This window comes from Acinonyx jubatus, chromosome C1 (assembly GCF_027475565.1).
Source record: "Acinonyx jubatus isolate Ajub_Pintada_27869175 chromosome C1, VMU_Ajub_asm_v1.0, whole genome shotgun sequence".
Taxonomy (NCBI): Eukaryota; Metazoa; Chordata; class Mammalia; order Carnivora; family Felidae; genus Acinonyx; species Acinonyx jubatus.
In genome coordinates, this window is record NC_069381.1 from 199,418,663 (window position 1) to 199,435,776 (window position 17,114).

At 47.5% G+C, this 17,114-nt stretch overlaps 2 protein-coding genes across 7 annotated transcripts in view; one reads left to right on the top strand and one right to left on the bottom strand.

Annotated features, from left to right (window-relative positions):
- RNF25 (ring finger protein 25) lies at nt 1–6,897 on the bottom strand. 2 transcript variants are annotated; one of them, XM_027050656.2, is made up of 10 exons: nt 6,427–6,897; nt 4,053–4,127; nt 3,707–3,809; nt 3,547–3,614; nt 3,385–3,454; nt 2,161–2,232; nt 1,926–2,063; nt 1,478–1,567; nt 866–1,000; nt 1–666 (listed from the first exon to the last, which is right to left on the bottom strand). In XM_027050656.2, exons 1-10 carry the CDS (start codon nt 6,465–6,467, stop codon nt 88–90), a joined length of 1,371 nt encoding a protein of 456 aa, XP_026906457.1. In that variant the 5' UTR covers nt 6,468–6,897; the 3' UTR covers nt 1–87. The 2 variants fall into 2 exon arrangements, with proteins under 2 accessions (XP_026906457.1, XP_026906454.1); XM_027050653.2 differs by having other exon boundaries at nt 1,478–1,570; nt 6,427–6,892.
- STK36 (serine/threonine kinase 36) overlaps nt 6,577–17,114 on the top strand; it is a 26,275-nt gene continuing 15,737 nt past the window's right edge. The window contains exons 1-11 of one of the 5 annotated variants that reach the window (XM_053215801.1): nt 6,577–6,725; nt 7,294–7,468; nt 8,161–8,301; nt 8,412–8,489; nt 10,299–10,429; nt 10,660–10,909; nt 12,572–12,665; nt 12,959–13,128; nt 13,541–13,728; nt 14,241–14,340; nt 16,024–16,167. In XM_053215801.1, the coding sequence (XP_053071776.1) occupies nt 7,385–7,468; nt 8,161–8,301; nt 8,412–8,489; nt 10,299–10,429; nt 10,660–10,909; nt 12,572–12,665; nt 12,959–13,128; nt 13,541–13,728; nt 14,241–14,340; nt 16,024–16,167 (1,380 nt within the window). In that variant the 5' untranslated portion in view covers nt 6,577–6,725; nt 7,294–7,384. Of the gene's footprint in view, nt 6,726–6,789; nt 6,936–6,960; nt 6,981–7,293; nt 7,469–8,160; nt 8,302–8,411; nt 8,490–10,298; nt 10,430–10,659; nt 10,910–12,571; nt 12,666–12,958; nt 13,129–13,540; nt 13,729–14,240; nt 14,341–16,023; nt 16,168–17,114 lie in introns of those variants that run through there. The other 4 variants (XM_053215800.1, XM_015066663.3, XM_053215803.1 and 1 more) reach the window with 4 other exon arrangements.

A 17,114-nucleotide genomic window follows, 5' to 3' on the forward strand; every position in this document is an offset into this window, starting at 1 on the left:
TAGGCGCTACTAAACAAAGAAGCCAAACAAGGCCAGATCTCTTTATTGCCCCCTGCCGCCCCAAATCCCTGTCCCCCCACAGTACTGCTAGGAACCATCCTCAGACTCCAGGCTCAGGGGCTCCCTTCGAGTACCAGGACGATAGGCTCCCCGACCCCGAGGCAGGCGGGGGTAGGAAGAGCCCGGAGTCCGACCCTTGGAGCGCTCCCAGCGAGCACAGTCCCGAGTCCTGCGGGGTGGGGGACCCTGCCAAGTGCCAGGCCCCTTCTCTTGGGGAGGACCTTTAACCCCTTGGCTACAGGGTTCTGGCTTTAGGTCCATGGGCTCCTTGAGGGGCCCCTCGGGAGGTGGCAGTTCCTGGGTGTCATTGGTACCTTTGTGGGCATTGCACTCCCCTCCCTTTAGGTGCCTCCGTTCAGGCTGTCTCCAGGGGCCTCGACCGGCCCGGGGAGGATCTAGCATAGTTTTCGGGGTCTCGCCCAACCTTTGCTGATTTGGCCCAGCCCCTGGAATCTTCTCACACGTGTGCTGGGAGGCCACAGGCAGAGGAGCTGATAGGTCGGGTTGGGCAGCTGATGAGGTGGACAGTTCTGTGTCAAGGGCACTGGGTGGGTGGGATCCTCTGGAGGCATCTACAGCTGACTCTGGTTCCAAAGGGGCAGGAGGCTAGAAAGAAGTGAGCAGATACAGTGAGGGAGACGCAGTTCCCCAAAGCGGGGAACTGCAGGCCCCTTGCTCACTACTGGAGCTGACCACCAGCAGCCTCAAGGGTAGAAGAGAGCTCACCCTCAGGGCCACAATGGCAGACGCGTGCTGGTGGGAGGGTAGGTGGCATTAAGTGAGGACTGAGAAAGCCTTTCCTCACCTGCTGGAGGCTGATGAAGTACCGATTACGCTCAGCCTCAAGGTCGATGATACCCCCCCGCTCCTGCTGCCTTTGGTAGAGCCGCTTGCGCTCTTCTTGCTGGCGCAAGCTCTCTGCGTTAGGCTGGTACAGCTCCTAGAGGGAAGCGAGCAGAATGACAAGGAGGAAAAAATAAACAGTAGAAGGCAGACTTGAACCCCTGCTCTTTCAGGATTGCCTCAGGACATCTGCACAAGGTTCCTTTTTTCTCTTAGAGAGAGGATGCGAGCGAGAGGGACAGAGGCAGAGAGGATCCCAAGCAGGCTCCACACTCAATGCAGTGCCCTGATTAAGGGCGCAATCCCATGACCCTGGGACCATGACCTGAGCTGAAATCAGGAGCCAGGTGCTCAACCGGCTGAGCCACAGGCACCCCCTGTACAAGGTTCTTGGGCTTGTCGCTCAGATGGGGCTCCCAAAGTCTTAGCCTAGTGGGGGCTACGGCTCTGCAGAGAGGTCCCAGGCTGGTCAAGCCCAATTCCCAAGATCCCATTTGAAGCAGACAAGATGCCATCCCTCCCTCCTTGGAGAATGCCATTATTTCTGGCTCAGATGAGAAGGGGGTTCCCTTACCATGGGCTGTTGAGGTTCGGGGGCTGCTTTCAGTGAGGCAAGATCATACACGAGGGGCTCTCTGCACACCGGACACTGCACACCGACTGCCTTCTAAAAACAGAGGAGCAATCAGAGCCCTGCTTCACAGCCCATGGTGCTCGCCAGCTGCCTAACCCAGTCAGCCAGCCTAATCCACACGGGGCTGGGACGAAGGGCAGAGGTACACCGTTCAGTAGTGAAGGATAGGACAGGAGTCATCTCCCTAGATGGAGATGTGGGAACTCTCTGAAACTATAGCAGTACATAGATATGTTTAAAAGAATGACCTTTTTTTTCTGGATAGAGGTGAGCTTTCATTAACCTCAAAGGTATCTGTGACCCTAAAAAGGTGAAGAGCCCCTGGAGTGGAGAGACAGAAAGGGTGTGACGCGGGGGGTCAGGTGGGAGCAGGGGCTGGGGAGCTGACCTGCTTGGTTGCGGCATGCTGTCGTTCCTGCTCTTGTCCTTGCGCCTGGAGCTCATGCTCCATGTGCTGGATATACCGAGCAAGGCAGTGGCAGTGGAAGTAGTGGTAACAGGGGGTTTTGGTAAAGGCCTCCTTCTCCTGAAGGCAGGACAGACATCCAGCATGACATCAGAGCTCTCATGAGCCCTCCACTGCCTGTCCCAAGCAGACCCCAGGTCCCAAGAGAGAAACCCACCTGGAAACCGTACAGGCAGATGACACACTGGCCATGGGGGATGTTGTTATCTGTGAGAATTTCCTTCCCTTTCTGAAAGGAGAGAAGACACTGTTCAAACAGGGAGGCAGGGGCAAGAACTGTGAACAAAGCCTGTCTATTATTCCCAGGAGTGACTGGAGGGACTGTCTCCTATCAAGTCAATGTTACTTTGTGTTCATGAGTTTCTGTCTTGGTGAGGAAGGGAGGATTCACCAAGGGAGGAATCAATCCTCCGTGGCCCCGCCTATCCCCCAGAATCTACCCAGCTGCAAAATCCAATTTCATTATTTTTCCACTCATTAAATCACTTTTAATATGTCTCGGAGATGAAAGTAATACACCTTCAGAGAACAAAATGTTCAATTAAAACGTATCTTCTGGGAGGTGTTCCTAGGTTAAACCTCTCTGAGTATCACTCCCACCCAAAAGTCTGTTCTGGAGTCAGCCTTCAAAAAGAAAGTCAAAGCATGGACAACCCAAACAGACAGAGAACTCAGGCATCAAGTTAGGCAATGAACTAACACATCTGCACTGCTGTCTGAATAGCTAATACTCTGGAATTCTGCAAAGTTCAAAGTGGCATTGTGGAGGCCGGGCTCAGGAGCGCTACAATGGTCTAAGCCCACTCTCTGACTCTGGGCCGCCCACCTTCATTCTCTTCTAAACATTTTTTCTCAAAACTCGAAGTTAAGGAAAACAAGACTGTACTTATTGTGTGTTTTTAATCTCAAGCAACAGAAATTATCTGTGTATGTGAACGTGTAGCTCTATGTGTTCCCTGTGTGTTGTTAATTTCATCGGGGTAGAAACTCTGAACCATGATTTTCTCAGTCAGTTCCAAGGGCAGGTGAGCCTTCAAATGTTCATTTGTGGCTAGATCCTCTAAGCAAGGCCCCTATCTCTTGCTACTTTCAGCCACCAATGCCAAGAGAATGCACTGAAATGGAATAAAAAAATCCAAGTTAAAGAGAAAAAGTAATTTTCAAGATACTGCCATAGGCAACTTGGGGAAGCTACAGAACTGTCTTTTTTTTGGGGGGGGGGGGTATTCTCAGAAACAGAAGAAAACCTTATTTTTCTGGATTTAGGCCTTAACTAAACAAGGACTAAATTAATGACTCCAGACATATTTAAGATTCTAGGCCCATTACCTCCCTTGAGAGAAACTGCTCTAGCAGTTTCCCAAGCCAGGACACCTCTTACCTCGATGAGTTCATAGAGCATGGCAGTACCCAGCCCAGCATTGGCCACATGGCTCAGTGCCTGCAAAATCCTAAAAAGGGCAAAGCAAACATTAGGCCTGCCCCCTCCCCTCACCAGACTGAGCTGTATCTCCTTTTCCCTCCTCTGAACTGTCCAACTTACTTGTGGATCTGTTCGTCTGAGAGTCCTCGGGGGTTACGGATAGAGATCTGTGGCACCTCATTGGGGTACTAGTGGAAGAGAATAGCAAGTTACTGCTAAAGTACTCCACCTCAGGGCCTCTCCCCTTCCTCTCTTTGCTACCATAAAGTAGGGGCCTCACCTGTGCTGGGACCTGAAGCACCAGAGTGAAGCAGACATACTGTGAATCCTGATCTTCTGCCGTGGCAGGGTGCAGGGTAATGTAGATTTCCCATGGTGAAGATCTGCAAATGGATAAAGTGGGGACCTGGGATGTGACTAGGCAGGAGTTTGAGGACTGGGGAAAATGGAGGTGAGACAGTAAAGTGGGTGGAGGAAGTGAGCACTGGGCTCTTTCTTTTGGAGATTAAAGGAATAGTCTTTGTCTCCAGGAGAGCAACATTTTCTCTGGATCAAGGCTCACGGATTCTCCACGGAATCCTCTCATTACTAAGGGGACTCCTGCCCACCTCTAGTTGAATACGTACCTTCCATTTCCTTTAACCACCTGTAGTTCATCCAGATAGATAGATTCTAACACCTCGACTTCAGAGGGAAGTACCCTAGAGAGACAGGGGGAGATTGACTCACCATTACAGATCTCCCTGTTAAAGCCTGCTAAAGCCAATGAAGGCTGGCTTTGTAGAAAACTGGCACTCTACCTGAGTGCATTCTCTTGCTAACCTCCATAAAAATGGGGGAAATATGTTTTAAGCTGTCAAGTGGCCAGGAAGGAAGCATGGAAGTTATTCTGTCAACAGTTGAGGAAATGGATTCCCAGGAAGGTGAAATAACTAGCTCAAATATCAAAGTTTAACAGAGGCAGAACTAGAACCAGAGCCAGGTTCCCTGACCTCCTTTTTAAGTTCCATCGCACTGTTGATTGGCCATCTATCTGACCCAGAAATATCACGTCCATTGATTACCGATACCGCTCCTGGATTTCCCTACACCACTGTTCACATGGGTCCCAGTGTCTACACATACTGCCAGTATCAGTCACCCTAAGCCTATTCAAAAAGAGATACCAAGAAAAAGAGATAAAGGCCATGATACAAAAGAGCCACCAACTTTGGAGTAACAGGGACCAGTCACTTACCAGTTACATGATCTGAGTAATTATCTCTGTAAGCTTGAGTCAACCTACCATATATAATACCACCTACTCTCTAGGGTTAGAGAATAAAAGGTTATTTATGTAAAGTACTTAACAATATCTTGGCCACAGCAGCTAGTCTATGTCCTCTTTTCTCCTATTGGTATATAACTTTCTCCCTTGAAAGAAGGAAGGATGTAGTTAATATTCAATGTATTCATGACCCTTGTTGTTTGGCTGATCTAGATCAACCTGTTTAGGTCAGGATCTGGTGGTCAAATGTAACTGAGAGGACATACATATTTAATCCTAGAAACAGCAGTTGTAATGCCATTGAAGATGAGTGGCTGGGTTGAGTCCGTAGCTCTACCCAGGCAATGCATGTAAAAATGCATTCTTTGTTTCCTTTCTATAGTTATTGTTACCTCTTCATCAAGAGCAGGTCTGCCCTAGCATGACCTATATATTACTGGCTCTCAAACTTTCTTTTTAAGTCTTACAGGCCTCAAAATATAAAATAGGTAACAGTGGAGTACTTTGGTTGACATGAGTGTGGGAGTCTCAGAGCATCACAAGCCAGCTGTGCAACCACTGCTACCCTTTCCATGGCTCAAAGTGTCTCCTCCAAATCTTAAAGTTCCCCTGAAGAGGGTTGAAAAACCATGAGCCTAGATGGTCTCAATAAAGGCCAACACAGGCTGGGCTCCCTGAACCAATGAAACACTGACGTGTAACCTCATTGGGCCTCAAGGGCCTTAAGAGGCCCTTCAATACTTCACCCCACCATAGCTGTGATTTGCCCTGGATGTGAGGGATGGGATGGGGTGGTGGTAAGGTGGTGGCCAAAAAAAAAGGGCGGGGGAAATCATAAGAGTGCTAGTCCTAAAAACATAAGATTTGGAGTCAGATAACTTGGATTCCTAGTCATAACTATGTACCTTTTTAGCAAATCGATTTGCCTCTTCAGGCCTCATCTAGTCCCACTAGATGCCCCATCTAGTGCCCACACCTCAGTTATTAATGAAAAGAAGGCTTTTATATAGGTTACAAATCCATCGTGATCCTCTCAACTATTCTATGAGGTAGATGCCACACCCACTTTTTTACATCTGAGTACACTGACTCACAGAAGCTAGGTGGCCTGGTTAGCATCACCCAGCTAATAAAATGTGGAGTGAACCCACATTTATCTTATTTCCAAATCCCAGAGTCCTTCCAGGTTTTGGTCTCTTGTTGAGAACGTTTGAGAGAGAGAAGGACTAGGAGAGCATTTTGGGAGGTGTAAAGCTTTATTCAGACAATAGTCCTCATTAGTGCTGGCGGGGAGGGAGAAGGTCGAGGAAAGCCTCGGCGGAACTAGGCTGATCCAAGGGGAAAGAGGGACGTGAGCTGGAGGACATCATTCTGGGAAGTAAAAAGCGGCGGGGGTGGGGTGGGGGGTGGGGGTGGGGGTGGGGGTGTGCTGATAAACAGGCATCCTCCGGGACCCTGGGCAAATCCACTTCAGGGGAGAAGAGGGGATCGAGCCAGACAAGGCGCAGCCCGAGCTGGCCTGGGCGGCGCAGATCCTGTCTCCTCTCCATCAGATCAGCGCCCCTCCACCTCCCGCTCCCCAGTGCAGAAGCTCTCTGAGACATGTCAGCGTCTCTGCAATCCCTTATCCCTCGCTCCGCCCCACGCGCCCGCCATACGGACCGTCCGCGGCCACTGCCAGTCCCCCGGACCGAATCCAGGCGGCCAGCCAAAGCCCATGCCCCCAAAGTTACCAGTCCTCCTCCCCGGCAGCTGCCGACGCAGACGCCGCCATGTCTTCTCCGGCCCACAGCCGGAACCGGAAATACTCTCGGGGAAGTCGGAGGCGGCAGGTTAAGGGAGGGAACGAGGGAGGGTGGCTACGGGCCGTTTCTAGGCAACCATAGACTCCAGGTCCTTAGTGGGTCCTGATGGCCAAGAGAGGGATCGGAAGTGCCCTAGAAAGTGCCTATGGGTGGTCCGACGACTCTCCAATACTTCTGAAAGCCTTTGTCCTCTGAACCTCTCTGACCAGTTCCAGCGAGCACATGTGGTAACAATGGGAGTCTAAAGAGAAAGGCAGCGGGGGTGGAGAAGAATTATAAGTCAGGCAAAATCCACAGGCAGCCGGAAGGGGCGGGGCTGAAGGCCAGGGCCTGCATCCCTCGGCCTGAGGAGCTTGAAGCTCCTAGGCTGGGGGTGAGAGTGGGGCTCCGGTCTGCGAAGCGCGCGGGCAGGTGGCACTGGCGGGGGTATTGAGGAGGTTGGCGGTGGCAGGAACCTGGGGAGACTGGAAGGGGCGGGGTCGGTAGGCGAGGCTGGATGGAAGGGGCGGGGTCGGGTGGGCGAGGCCGGACGGAGGGGGCGGGGCCGAGGGGAGAAGCTGGATTGAAGAAGAGGGGGAGCGGTCGAGTGGGCGGAGCTGCGTGGAGAGGGGGAACGAGGTTGGGTTGGGGGCCAGGGGGAAGTTGAAAAGGAGGAAGAACAAGAGGCTCTCTGTTTGCTCCCAAGATCTCATCTTTCCATCCACTCCACCCTACCATGTTTTTGAGGCCTGGATTATTATGAAAAAGGGAAAGGCAAGGTGGCTAACATGAACCTTTCTTTTATGCCCGACCCAGGCCTCCTAGATGTGTGGAGCTGTCCCTGGAGCTGTAGCCCTTCACCACCGTCTCTGCCTCCTTCCATCTGAAGGATCCTGAAATCTCTGTCATGGAGAAGTACCACGTGTTGGAGATGATCGGAGAAGGCTCTTTTGGGAGGGTGTACAAGGGTCGAAGAAAATACAGTGCTCAGGTGGTGAACAAGGAGGGATATCTCTTGGGTGGGATTCTACAGGGACCAGAATACGGACCTGTATTCCAAAGGCACTGACTCGGTCATTCCTCTTGTGGAGTGTGTGCTCTAATATTGGATTACTAGGTTCAGACCCTAGATCCACCATTTCTAGCCTTAGAACTGTGGATAAGTTACTTAAACTCTCAATGTCTCAGTTTCCTCATCTGTAGAAAGAAGATAAGAACAGTATCTGATTAATGGGGCTTGAAGATTAAATATGATTCATGCTGAATCACTACATTAGTATAGTGTCTGGCACCTAGTAAACAATAAATTTTATTTTTATTATTGTTATTGCCTATCATACCACGCAGGAAGAGATAAACCACCTTAACTTTATTCTTCCTTCTTCATTTTTTTCTTCCTTCTCTTTCCCCTAAATCTCTTAAATTTTTACCCAGAGTTCTTTACCCAGATCAGAACACCTCTCCCAGATTCCACCAAAGGGATCTGTCTGGCAGAGGCTGTTTTCTCCGAGGGCAAGAGGTGGGGGGAGTCTGGATAAGGCCAGGGTACTGTAAGGAAGAGGAGTAGGAGACTAGCAGGTAATGAGAATTTGCCCAAACAATCTGAAGCCTGAGTTCTGGAGCTCTGAGGTGAATGTTTCAATAGCATGGTTAGGCCTTGACTCTTCATCTTACCACTGACAGGTGGTGGCCCTGAAGTTCATTCCAAAACTGGGACGTTCAGAGAAGGAGCTGAGGAATCTGCAACGAGAGATTGAAATCATGCGGGGTCTGCGGCATCCCAACATTGTGCATATGCTTGACAGCTTTGAAACTGACAAAGAGGTGCACTTCAGTTTTGGGTCACCTCTCCCCAGAAAGAAGGGTCCCTCAAATTTCCCAGCCTCAGAATGCATAAATCTGGAGCCATCAGTACCATTGCCTTCTCCCTGCAGGTGGTGGTGGTGACAGACTATGCTGAGGGAGAGCTCTTTCAGATCTTGGAAGATGATGGAAAACTTCCAGAAGACCAGGTATGTTTCCTCGCTCAAACTTGTCCCCTACCCTGACCTCTTTTCAGATTAAGGACTGGTAACAAAAGCTGAGGGCACTGAGATTCTCCATTTTGAAAACTCCTGAGGAAACTATAAGAGTCTAGGTATATATAGAGACAGTGTGGCATGTCAGTAAAGTAGGTGAACACTGGAGCCAAAATCTCTGAGTACAAAGTTGTCTCTGCCACTTTCTACCTGGATCCTTTTGGGCGAGTTACCTTAACTTCTTAGCACTCAGTTTTCTCATTTAAAAATGGATGTCATCGGGGCGCCTGGGTGGCTCAGTCGGTTAAGCGTCCGACTTCAGCTCAGGTCACGATCTCGCGGTCCGTGAGTTCGAGCCCCGCGTCGGGCTCTGGGCTGATGGCTCAGAGCCTGGAGCCTGCTTCCCATTCTGTGTCTCCCTCTCTCTCTGCCCTTCCCCCGTTCATGCTCTGTCTCTCTCTGTCTCAAAAATAAATAAACGTTAAAAAAATTTTTTTTAATTAAAAAAATTAAAAAAAATAAAAATAAAAATGGATGTCATTTTAATGTCTGTCTCATGAGACTATTGTGAAGATTAATGAATTCATGTAAAGCATTTAAATCTTTAAAAAAAATTTTTTTTATTTTTGAGAGAGAGAGAAAGCTTGAGCATGGGAGAGGCAGAGAGAGAAGGAGAGAGAGAGAATCCCAAGTAGGCTCTGCACCATCAGCATGGACCCCGATGTGGGGCTCAAACCCATGAACTGTGAGATCATGCCCTGAACCAAAGTTGGATGCTTAACTGACTGAAACACCCAGGCACCCCTCATATAAAGCATTTAAAAGAGTGCCTGATGCACAGTATTCAACATTCCTGTTATTAATGCTTTTGCTGTCACCAGATAGCACGTGTGGTGGTACCAGAGAGGGCAGGAAGGGAATAAGAGTTGTTGTTAAGGCAGGATTCACCACCAAGACCTGCTGGTTGGCAGTGGGATTTGGTGGAACACATTCTCCAGCCACACTCATTCTAGGGATTTCTCTGTACTCTAACAAGTAGCCCCCCCCCCCCAGGACTTCCTGTTGTAGCAATCCATTTCTTTCTAAGCATTGTCATTTAAAGTCATCATCGTACTTATTTTGTCTGTCTTGTTTGTTGTCTGATTACTTGTCTTGAGAAAAAAGACTTTGTCTTGTTTAATAACAGCTAATGTAGAGGCACCTGGGTGGCTCAGTCAGTTGAGCATCCGACTTCAGCTGAGGTCATGATCTCCCAGTCTGTGAGTTAGAGCCCTGCGTCAGGATCTGTGCTGATGGCTCAGAGCCTGGAGTCTGTTTCTGATTCTGTGTCTCCCCCTCTCTCTGCCCTTCCACCACTTGTGCTCCATCTGTCTCTCTCAAAAACTAAATAAACAAAAAAAAATTTTTTTTTTTAGTAACAGCTAATGTATATTGAAGGCTTACTAAATGCCAGGCACCATTCTGAGCATGGCATGCTTTGGATTGTTTAATCCTCACAATAATCCTATAAAGGAGGTGGTATTATTATCATGAGCTTACAGATGATGCATATGAGAGGCACGAGATAATTTGCCCATCCCAGGTCACAGCTAGTGAGACTCGATACATTTTCCTTGAATGAGTGAATGAACAAATGAAAGAATGAGTGAATGGGAGTCAAGAGCTAAGGAAGATGTGGGAAGCTCTGGAAGAAAGAGCAAGAAGAGGAGATCTCATCAGTAATTTAGGGAAATGTCTTTGGGCTCGTCAGTAGGCTCCTTCCTCTGGCCTCTCCTTTCCTTCCCCTGCCTGTTTGACCCCTAGGTTCAGGCCATTGCTGCCCAGTTGGTGTCCGCTCTGTACTATCTGCATTCCCACCGCATTCTCCACCGTGACATGAAACCTCAGAACATCCTCCTTGCCAAGGGTGGTGGCATCAAGCTCTGTGACTTTGGGTGAGGACCCTGACCTTCTGTCTCAGCTTCCAGTTCTGCAAGGAGTCTTCGACCATATGCTTAACTTACCTGGACCTCATTTTAGAACCCGAGCTAAAAGACTGGGGGTTCCTGTTGGGTCTTTGGAAGGTGTTCTCTGTTTGAGTTTGGGATATCTCACACCGTGATAGGCCTTGTTTTTATTGAATATGTTTTTTCTCTTCCCAACTCTGTTCCCTCATCTCCTGCAGATTTGCCAGGGCAATGAGCACCAACACGATGGTGCTGACATCCATCAAAGGCACACCACTTTATATGTCTCCAGAGCTGGTGGAAGAGCGACCGTACGACCACACTGCAGACCTCTGGTCTGTGGGCTGCATACTGTATGAGCTGGCTGTGGGCACCCCTCCCTTCTACACTACCAGCATCTTTCAGTTGGTCAGCCTCATTCTCAAGGACCCTGTGCGCTGGCCGACCACCATTAGTCCTTGCTTCAAGGTAATGAACGTCGAAAGGGAGATTACTTTTGCATTAGAAACCTGTCTTCCTCTGCCCTGGTTCCCTTTTCCAAAATCTGGGGCAAGACTCTGCCGTTACTGAACTAATGTGGGAGCTGGGCCAAGCTGCGTTGCTTTTCTGCTGCAGGGGCTTATTCTGGGAGGCTGTTCTAAACTCTGCAGAATTTGGGAATACCAGCCAGCCCCTCCTTGGGGCGGGCTGTTCATATACATAGTGGGCTATTCATATGTATGTGTGTGTGTATATATGTGTATATATATTCATATGTATGTATGTGTGTATACATGTGTGTGTTTTTTTAAGTCTATTTATTTGTTTTAAGAGAAAGCACGTACGCGCGGTGGGGAGGGACAGAGAGAGAGGGGAGAGAGAGAATCCCAAGCAGGCTCTGCTCTAGTGCAGAGCCCAATGTGGGGCTTGAACTCACGAACCTGTGAGATCATGACCTGAGCTGAAATCAAGAGTTAGATGCTTACCCCATCGAGCCACCCAGGTGCCCCCAGGGCAGGCTATTCTTTATCACAATGGTAAGGTAGTTTCAAGCCACCAGAGACAGAAACTGTCCTTTTACACATCCTCTCTTCCACTTACTTCCTATCAGATGCAAAGTCCTCATGATATCTAGATTTGCCCACAGACTTCTTAGTCTTCTTCCTGAAAGAAGGAATCTTCAGAAATCCAAATGGCCAGAGCTAGTGGGGCTAGATCAGCGATTAGGGGCAGATGATAGAAGTGGTATATGTTGATTGCAGCTAAGTCTCAGGAGGTGAGGGAGGGAGGGAGAATAAAGAGTTGACCCTTTTTATTTCTTATCTAGGGCAAAATTTGGGCCCTCAATGGAATTTAAGTGCAACCTTTTCCCAGAGTGTAGTCTCATTATAACTTTCCCTTGGCCTGTCTAAGATGAAAAGGGACAAGTTTCTCCCTAACCTATTTAGTTGGGGAGGCTCAAATAATTATCAAAAAGAATCTAAGCAAAAGAAATTTAAGTGGGTGATCTACATAGGATATTCATTCTCCCTTAGAGCAGACAGGCAGGCATCTTCAGCAAGAGCCACAATATACACAATATACTAATCACCTTGTTTTAGAACAGTGGTCATAATCGACCAGTACCTTCTATCCCTATTTTAGGCCCAACTGGGGATTTTCCCAAGGATACACCATAACAGATACACCCTTTTCAGAGGCAGTCTCCCTTCCCTTCTGCCATCTCAAGACTTGCTGAAAGATTTCTGTTTTTCTGTGCTCCCAAACACATCTTTACACAATGACTTGTGTGTGAGTGTGCTTTTAACCACCAATGCTTCTGGTCCTACCCAGCTGCAAAGAAACCTGCAATCAAAGGGAGGGCAAAGTGAGCAATTCGGACTCTTTTGAATGTTTGCTTTCTGAAGATGATTGTGAAGGTGACAGTAAGTCTCTGGACAGGAATTGGGGCTCTGCAGGAGGTGAGGCAGAGAAGTCTCTCCCTGAAGCCAGCTAAATGAGGCCTAAGGGTAGGATTAGAGAGGGCGTGATCAAGACCAGCTAGTTTGCTGATGGAACGGACTCAGGAGTCTTGGTTTCCTAGTTCTGCTGGTGAGTTAGAGGGAGTCTGTAGGAAAGTGATGACCCATGGGGTATTTTTTCTCTCCACAGAACTTCCTGCAGGGACTGCTCACCAAGGACCCTAGGCAGCGTCTGTCCTGGCCAGATCTCTTACATCACCCCTTTATAGCTGGTCGTGTCACCAGTGAGTCATTGGGGTTCCCAGGGCTTTTACACTTCCCTGGTGCTCTTTCCAATCTACCCCCTTCCCCCAGTGTCTGGATGTAACATGTCTGCTTTACCCTACCAGCTGGAACTTTCTTCGTAACCTTTTGCCTAACCTTTGGCACTTCTCTTGCAACCCCACTCCCTCTTTGTCACATTGTCAAAATGGCCTCCTTCCACAGAAGCCTGAGGACACTGAAGTTGTCTCTGGCCAAGTGGAGATGGTGGTGCAGCCCCAGTGTGATCACATATTCTCCCTCTTCTTCCCTACAGTAATAACTGAACCAGCAGGCCCAGATTTGGGTACCCCATTCACCAGTCGCCTACCCCCAGAACTTCAGGTCCTAAAGGACCAACAGGCACACCAGCTGGCCCCCAAGGGCAATCATTCTCGAATCTTGCGACAAGCCTGTAAACACATGGCTGAGGAGGCCAAGCAGAAGGTATGTGGACAGAAGGGAATATGTGACATGACCAGCCTAGTGACTGAGAGAATTGGAGAGGGAAGGTTGAGAAAGGGCCATGAATAGGTTTCATTCTGCCCTCTGAGTAGGTACCATTCATACCTATGAATGATTTTGTTTTGTTTTTAAATTTATTCATTTTGAGAAAGGGCATGCGCAGGGGAGGGGCAGAGAGAAAGAGAGAGAGAGAGAGAGAGAGAGAGAGAGAGAATCCCAAGCCGGCTCCACACTGTCCGCTCAGAGCCTGATGCAGGGCTCGAACTCAGGAACCACAAGATCATGACCTGAGCCAAAACCAAGAGCCAGATGCTTAACCCACTGAGCCACCCAGGCAGCCCACCCCACAACCAAATAGTTTTGATTCAGTGTGTCTCCTGCCCATTTCCCACAGAAACACCAGAACACAGGACCTGCCCTTGAGCAAGAGGACAGGACCAGCAAGATGGCTTCTGGCACAGCCCCTCTGCCCAGACCAAGAGCCACTCCTCAGGAACCAGGCCTCTTGGCTGGGATCTTGGCCTCAGAAATGAAGAACAGCTGGGCTGAGTGGGGGGCTGGAGAGGCCCCCCCTGTACCTCGGTGAGGAGGGGCTAGCCAGGGGTTTATAGATGGAGGTCCCTTGAAGATCTTTGGTTTTAGTCAAAACAAATACAAAATGGTGTCTATCACTAGCCACCACCTAAGTATGGACAGGGTCCTCGGAATCCAGGTCCTGTGTTCTTGAATTCCGATTCTGGATACTTTCCTGATTCATCAGTGGTAATGGGAATTTTCCTTTCTTTATGCCTCAGTTGTACATTAACTGAGAAGGAAAGAATTGTCTCCATGTAAAAGGGAAGATATTTGAGTTGAGAACTACAGGTGAAAACTGCCAAGGTAGGCTTGAGAGTAAGGTTCAGAGTGGAAGGGCAGTCAAGGATATGTGTAGTGGTCAACATCCTGTCCTGCCATATCCTAGAAGAAAGCTCTTTTCTATCCAGTCCTATGTGGCTCGTTTTTCATTCGTATCTTGGGCCTAGAGAGAGGAATATGTAGATGAACCCTAAGTCTCACAGGTCTGGAACTCTTCCTGTTCCCTGTTCCTCTGGCAGGGAAAACCAGATCAGCCAGGATTCTGAACCAGCTCTCCTAGAGCTGAGGCCAGAGGTGGTGAGCCAGCGGAGCATTGATGCAGTGGACCTAGAAAATGAGGTGAGCTGTGGGGGCCCCTCTTGGCCTTGACCTTGCTATCAGATGTTGGGTCTGGGTACATGTTTTTCTAGAACAGTGATTCCCAACCATCCAAGAACAAGCTCCCCTGGTGTTAAAAATTGCTTTCTTACTATTAATGTGTAGATTTTTAATTGCACAGTATAAACATGTAATTATCAAAAATTGGAACACATGGGTAGAAATGGAAGTCCTTCTTGCGTCTTACCCCAGTTCCAGAGGTGTCTGCCATTATTAGTTTAGTCTTTCTTTTTCCAAACGTTTGCACTTCTACATGTATGTATACGCATACATAGAAATCTGTAGTTTGACTATTTTAATGTTATTGAGTTCACACTACATGTACTGTTTTGCATCATGCCTCTCTTACCAGATGATCCATTTTGGAGATCTTTCTACATCTGAACATATAATTCTACCTTAATCTTTTCTGGCTTTTTTTTTGGGGGGGGGTAGTTAACTTTTTATTTTGAAATAGTTTCAAGCTTCAAGAATAATTGTGAGGATACCACAAAGAATTCCTGTATGCCCTTCATCCAGATTCACCAACTCTTCAAATTCTGCCACAGTGGCTTTATGATTTTCTCTCTGTATATGTCTGCTTATATAAGGGTGTATCCTCTTTCTTGAGTCATTTTAGGGTAAGATGCAATCATGTCCCTTTACCCCTAAGCACTTTAGTGCACATTGGTTAAGAACAAGATCCTTGACCTACACTACTACAGTACAATTACAGAAGCCAGAAATTTAACATTGATACAATTCTGCTACTTGATCTATAATCCATATTCAAAGTTTGCCAATTGGTCCAGTACTATTCCTTATAGCAAAAAAAATTTTTTCCTGGTCCATGATCAATCCAGGGTTATGCATTGCTTTCATTGTTATATCTCATTAGTTTCCTTTAATCTGGAATAGTTCCTAGTCTTTCTTTGTCTTTCATGACTGACAGTTTTGGGGTACACAGGCCAGTTATTTTGGAGAATGTTCCTCAAATTGATACTTTCTCATGATTAAATTCATTTATGTAGTTTTGGTCAGAATACTACATTAGTGATGTGTCCTCAGTACTATAATCTTTTTTTTCTATTTTTTTTTTGTTTGTTTTTTTATTTTATATTTGAGAGAGAGAGACAGACAGAGCATGAGGAGGGGAGAGGCAGAGAGACAGAGACAGAATCCGAAGCAGGCTCCAGGCTCCAGGCTCTGAGCTGTCAGCACAGAGCCTGACATGGGGCTTGAACCCACGAACCATGAGATCATGACCTGAGCTGAAGTCGGACGCTCGGACACTTAACCGACTCAGCCACCCAGGCGCCCGAGTACTATAATCTTTTTAATAACTTCATCATATTTCTTAATATGGATGTGCCATGATTTATTATTCCCTTACTGATTGCCTTTATGACATTGCCAATTTTTTAAAATTATAAATGGACATATTGTAGGTACCTCTTTATGAACACATGCCAGTGTTCTCCAAGAGACTTTTCAAGACCCCTCACATACTGCCAAACTATACCTTTTTAAACCGGTGGTTGAAGCAAATACATCTGTGTTGAAGGATTCCCTGGTTCTTGCATTTACTCCATGATTCTGCAGGTTGAGGGCTACTACCCTTGAACCTTACACACTTCTGACCTTGTTCGTTCCCCTATGCCTCAGGAGCCCGACAGCGATGATGAGTGGCAGCACCTGCTAGAGACCACTGACCCTGTGCCTGTCCAGCTGAAGGCCCCCCTCACTCTGCTGTGCAATCCTGACTTCTGCCAGCGCATCCAGGGTCAGCTGCGCGAGGCAGGAGGGCAGGTAACGGGCAGAAGGATACTGTGGATGGGATTAGACTATTTTAATCACAGATGAGGTATTAAAAACATAAGGAGAAAAAGAAAGCTTGTCCCTTTCCAATTCTCTTGCAATCATCCATCTATTTAATTCAATATTTGCTAACCTCCTTTAGTGACACAGAAAGAACAGGCCTTAGGTTTCTCTTTCTTTCTTTTTTTTTTAATGTTTATTTTTGAGAGAGAGAGTGCAAGTGGGGGAGGGGCAGAGAAAGGGAGATATAGAACTCGAAGCAGGCTCTAGGCTCTGAGCTATCAACACAGGGCCTGATGTGGGGCTCGAACTCACGAACCGTGAGGTCATGACCTGAGCCGAAGTCAGATGCTTAACCAGCTGAGCCACCCGGGTGCCCCATTGGGTTCTCTTTCGGAAGGGAAGAGCATTCACCTAGAGCAGGGGTCGGCAGACTGATGGTAAACGTTTTAGGCATTGAAGAGCAAGAGGCAAAAATGGAGGTTATTATTTAGTACTTCCATAGTGAGAGAAAGCGCTTTTCCATGAAATCTTTCTTGATTAAATTAAAAATCTTAATTAAATCAGAAATTTTAAAAAAATTTAAGTAAGTTAAAAATAAGTATACAATATTTTCTAATATAGGTATACTAATGAGAAGAATGAGATTCTTTTTTGAGGAATAATATTTTGCTTAATTGGTATTCATAGTGTTCTTTCTTACAAAGCCTTTCCTTTTTTTTAATTTTAATTTTAACTTTTTTTTAATATGAAATTTATTGTCAAATTGGTTTCCATACAACACCCAGTGCTCATCCCAACAGGTACCCTCCTCAATGCCCATCACCCACTTTCCCTTCCCTCCCACCCCCCATCAACCCTCAGTTTGTTCTCAGTTTTTTAAGAGTCTCTTATGTTTTGGCTCCCTCCCTCTCTAACCTTTTTTTTTCCTTCCCCTC

What these genes read in the sequence shown, in the direction of transcription:
- RNF25 (XM_027050653.2), bottom strand. Translation starts at nt 6,467, where the DNA reads ATGGCGGCGTCTGCGTCGGCAGCTGCCGGGGAGGAGGACTG. An exon ending in GTGGTTAAAGGAAATGGAAG is followed by an intron (nt 3,810 to 4,052) that starts GTACGTATTCAA and finishes ATCCATTTGCAG; the next exon opens with ATCTTCACCATGGGAAATCT. An exon ending in TCAGACGAACAGATCCACAA is followed by an intron (nt 3,455 to 3,546) that starts GTAAGTTGGACA and finishes TGCCCTTTTTAG; the next exon opens with GATTTTGCAGGCACTGAGCC.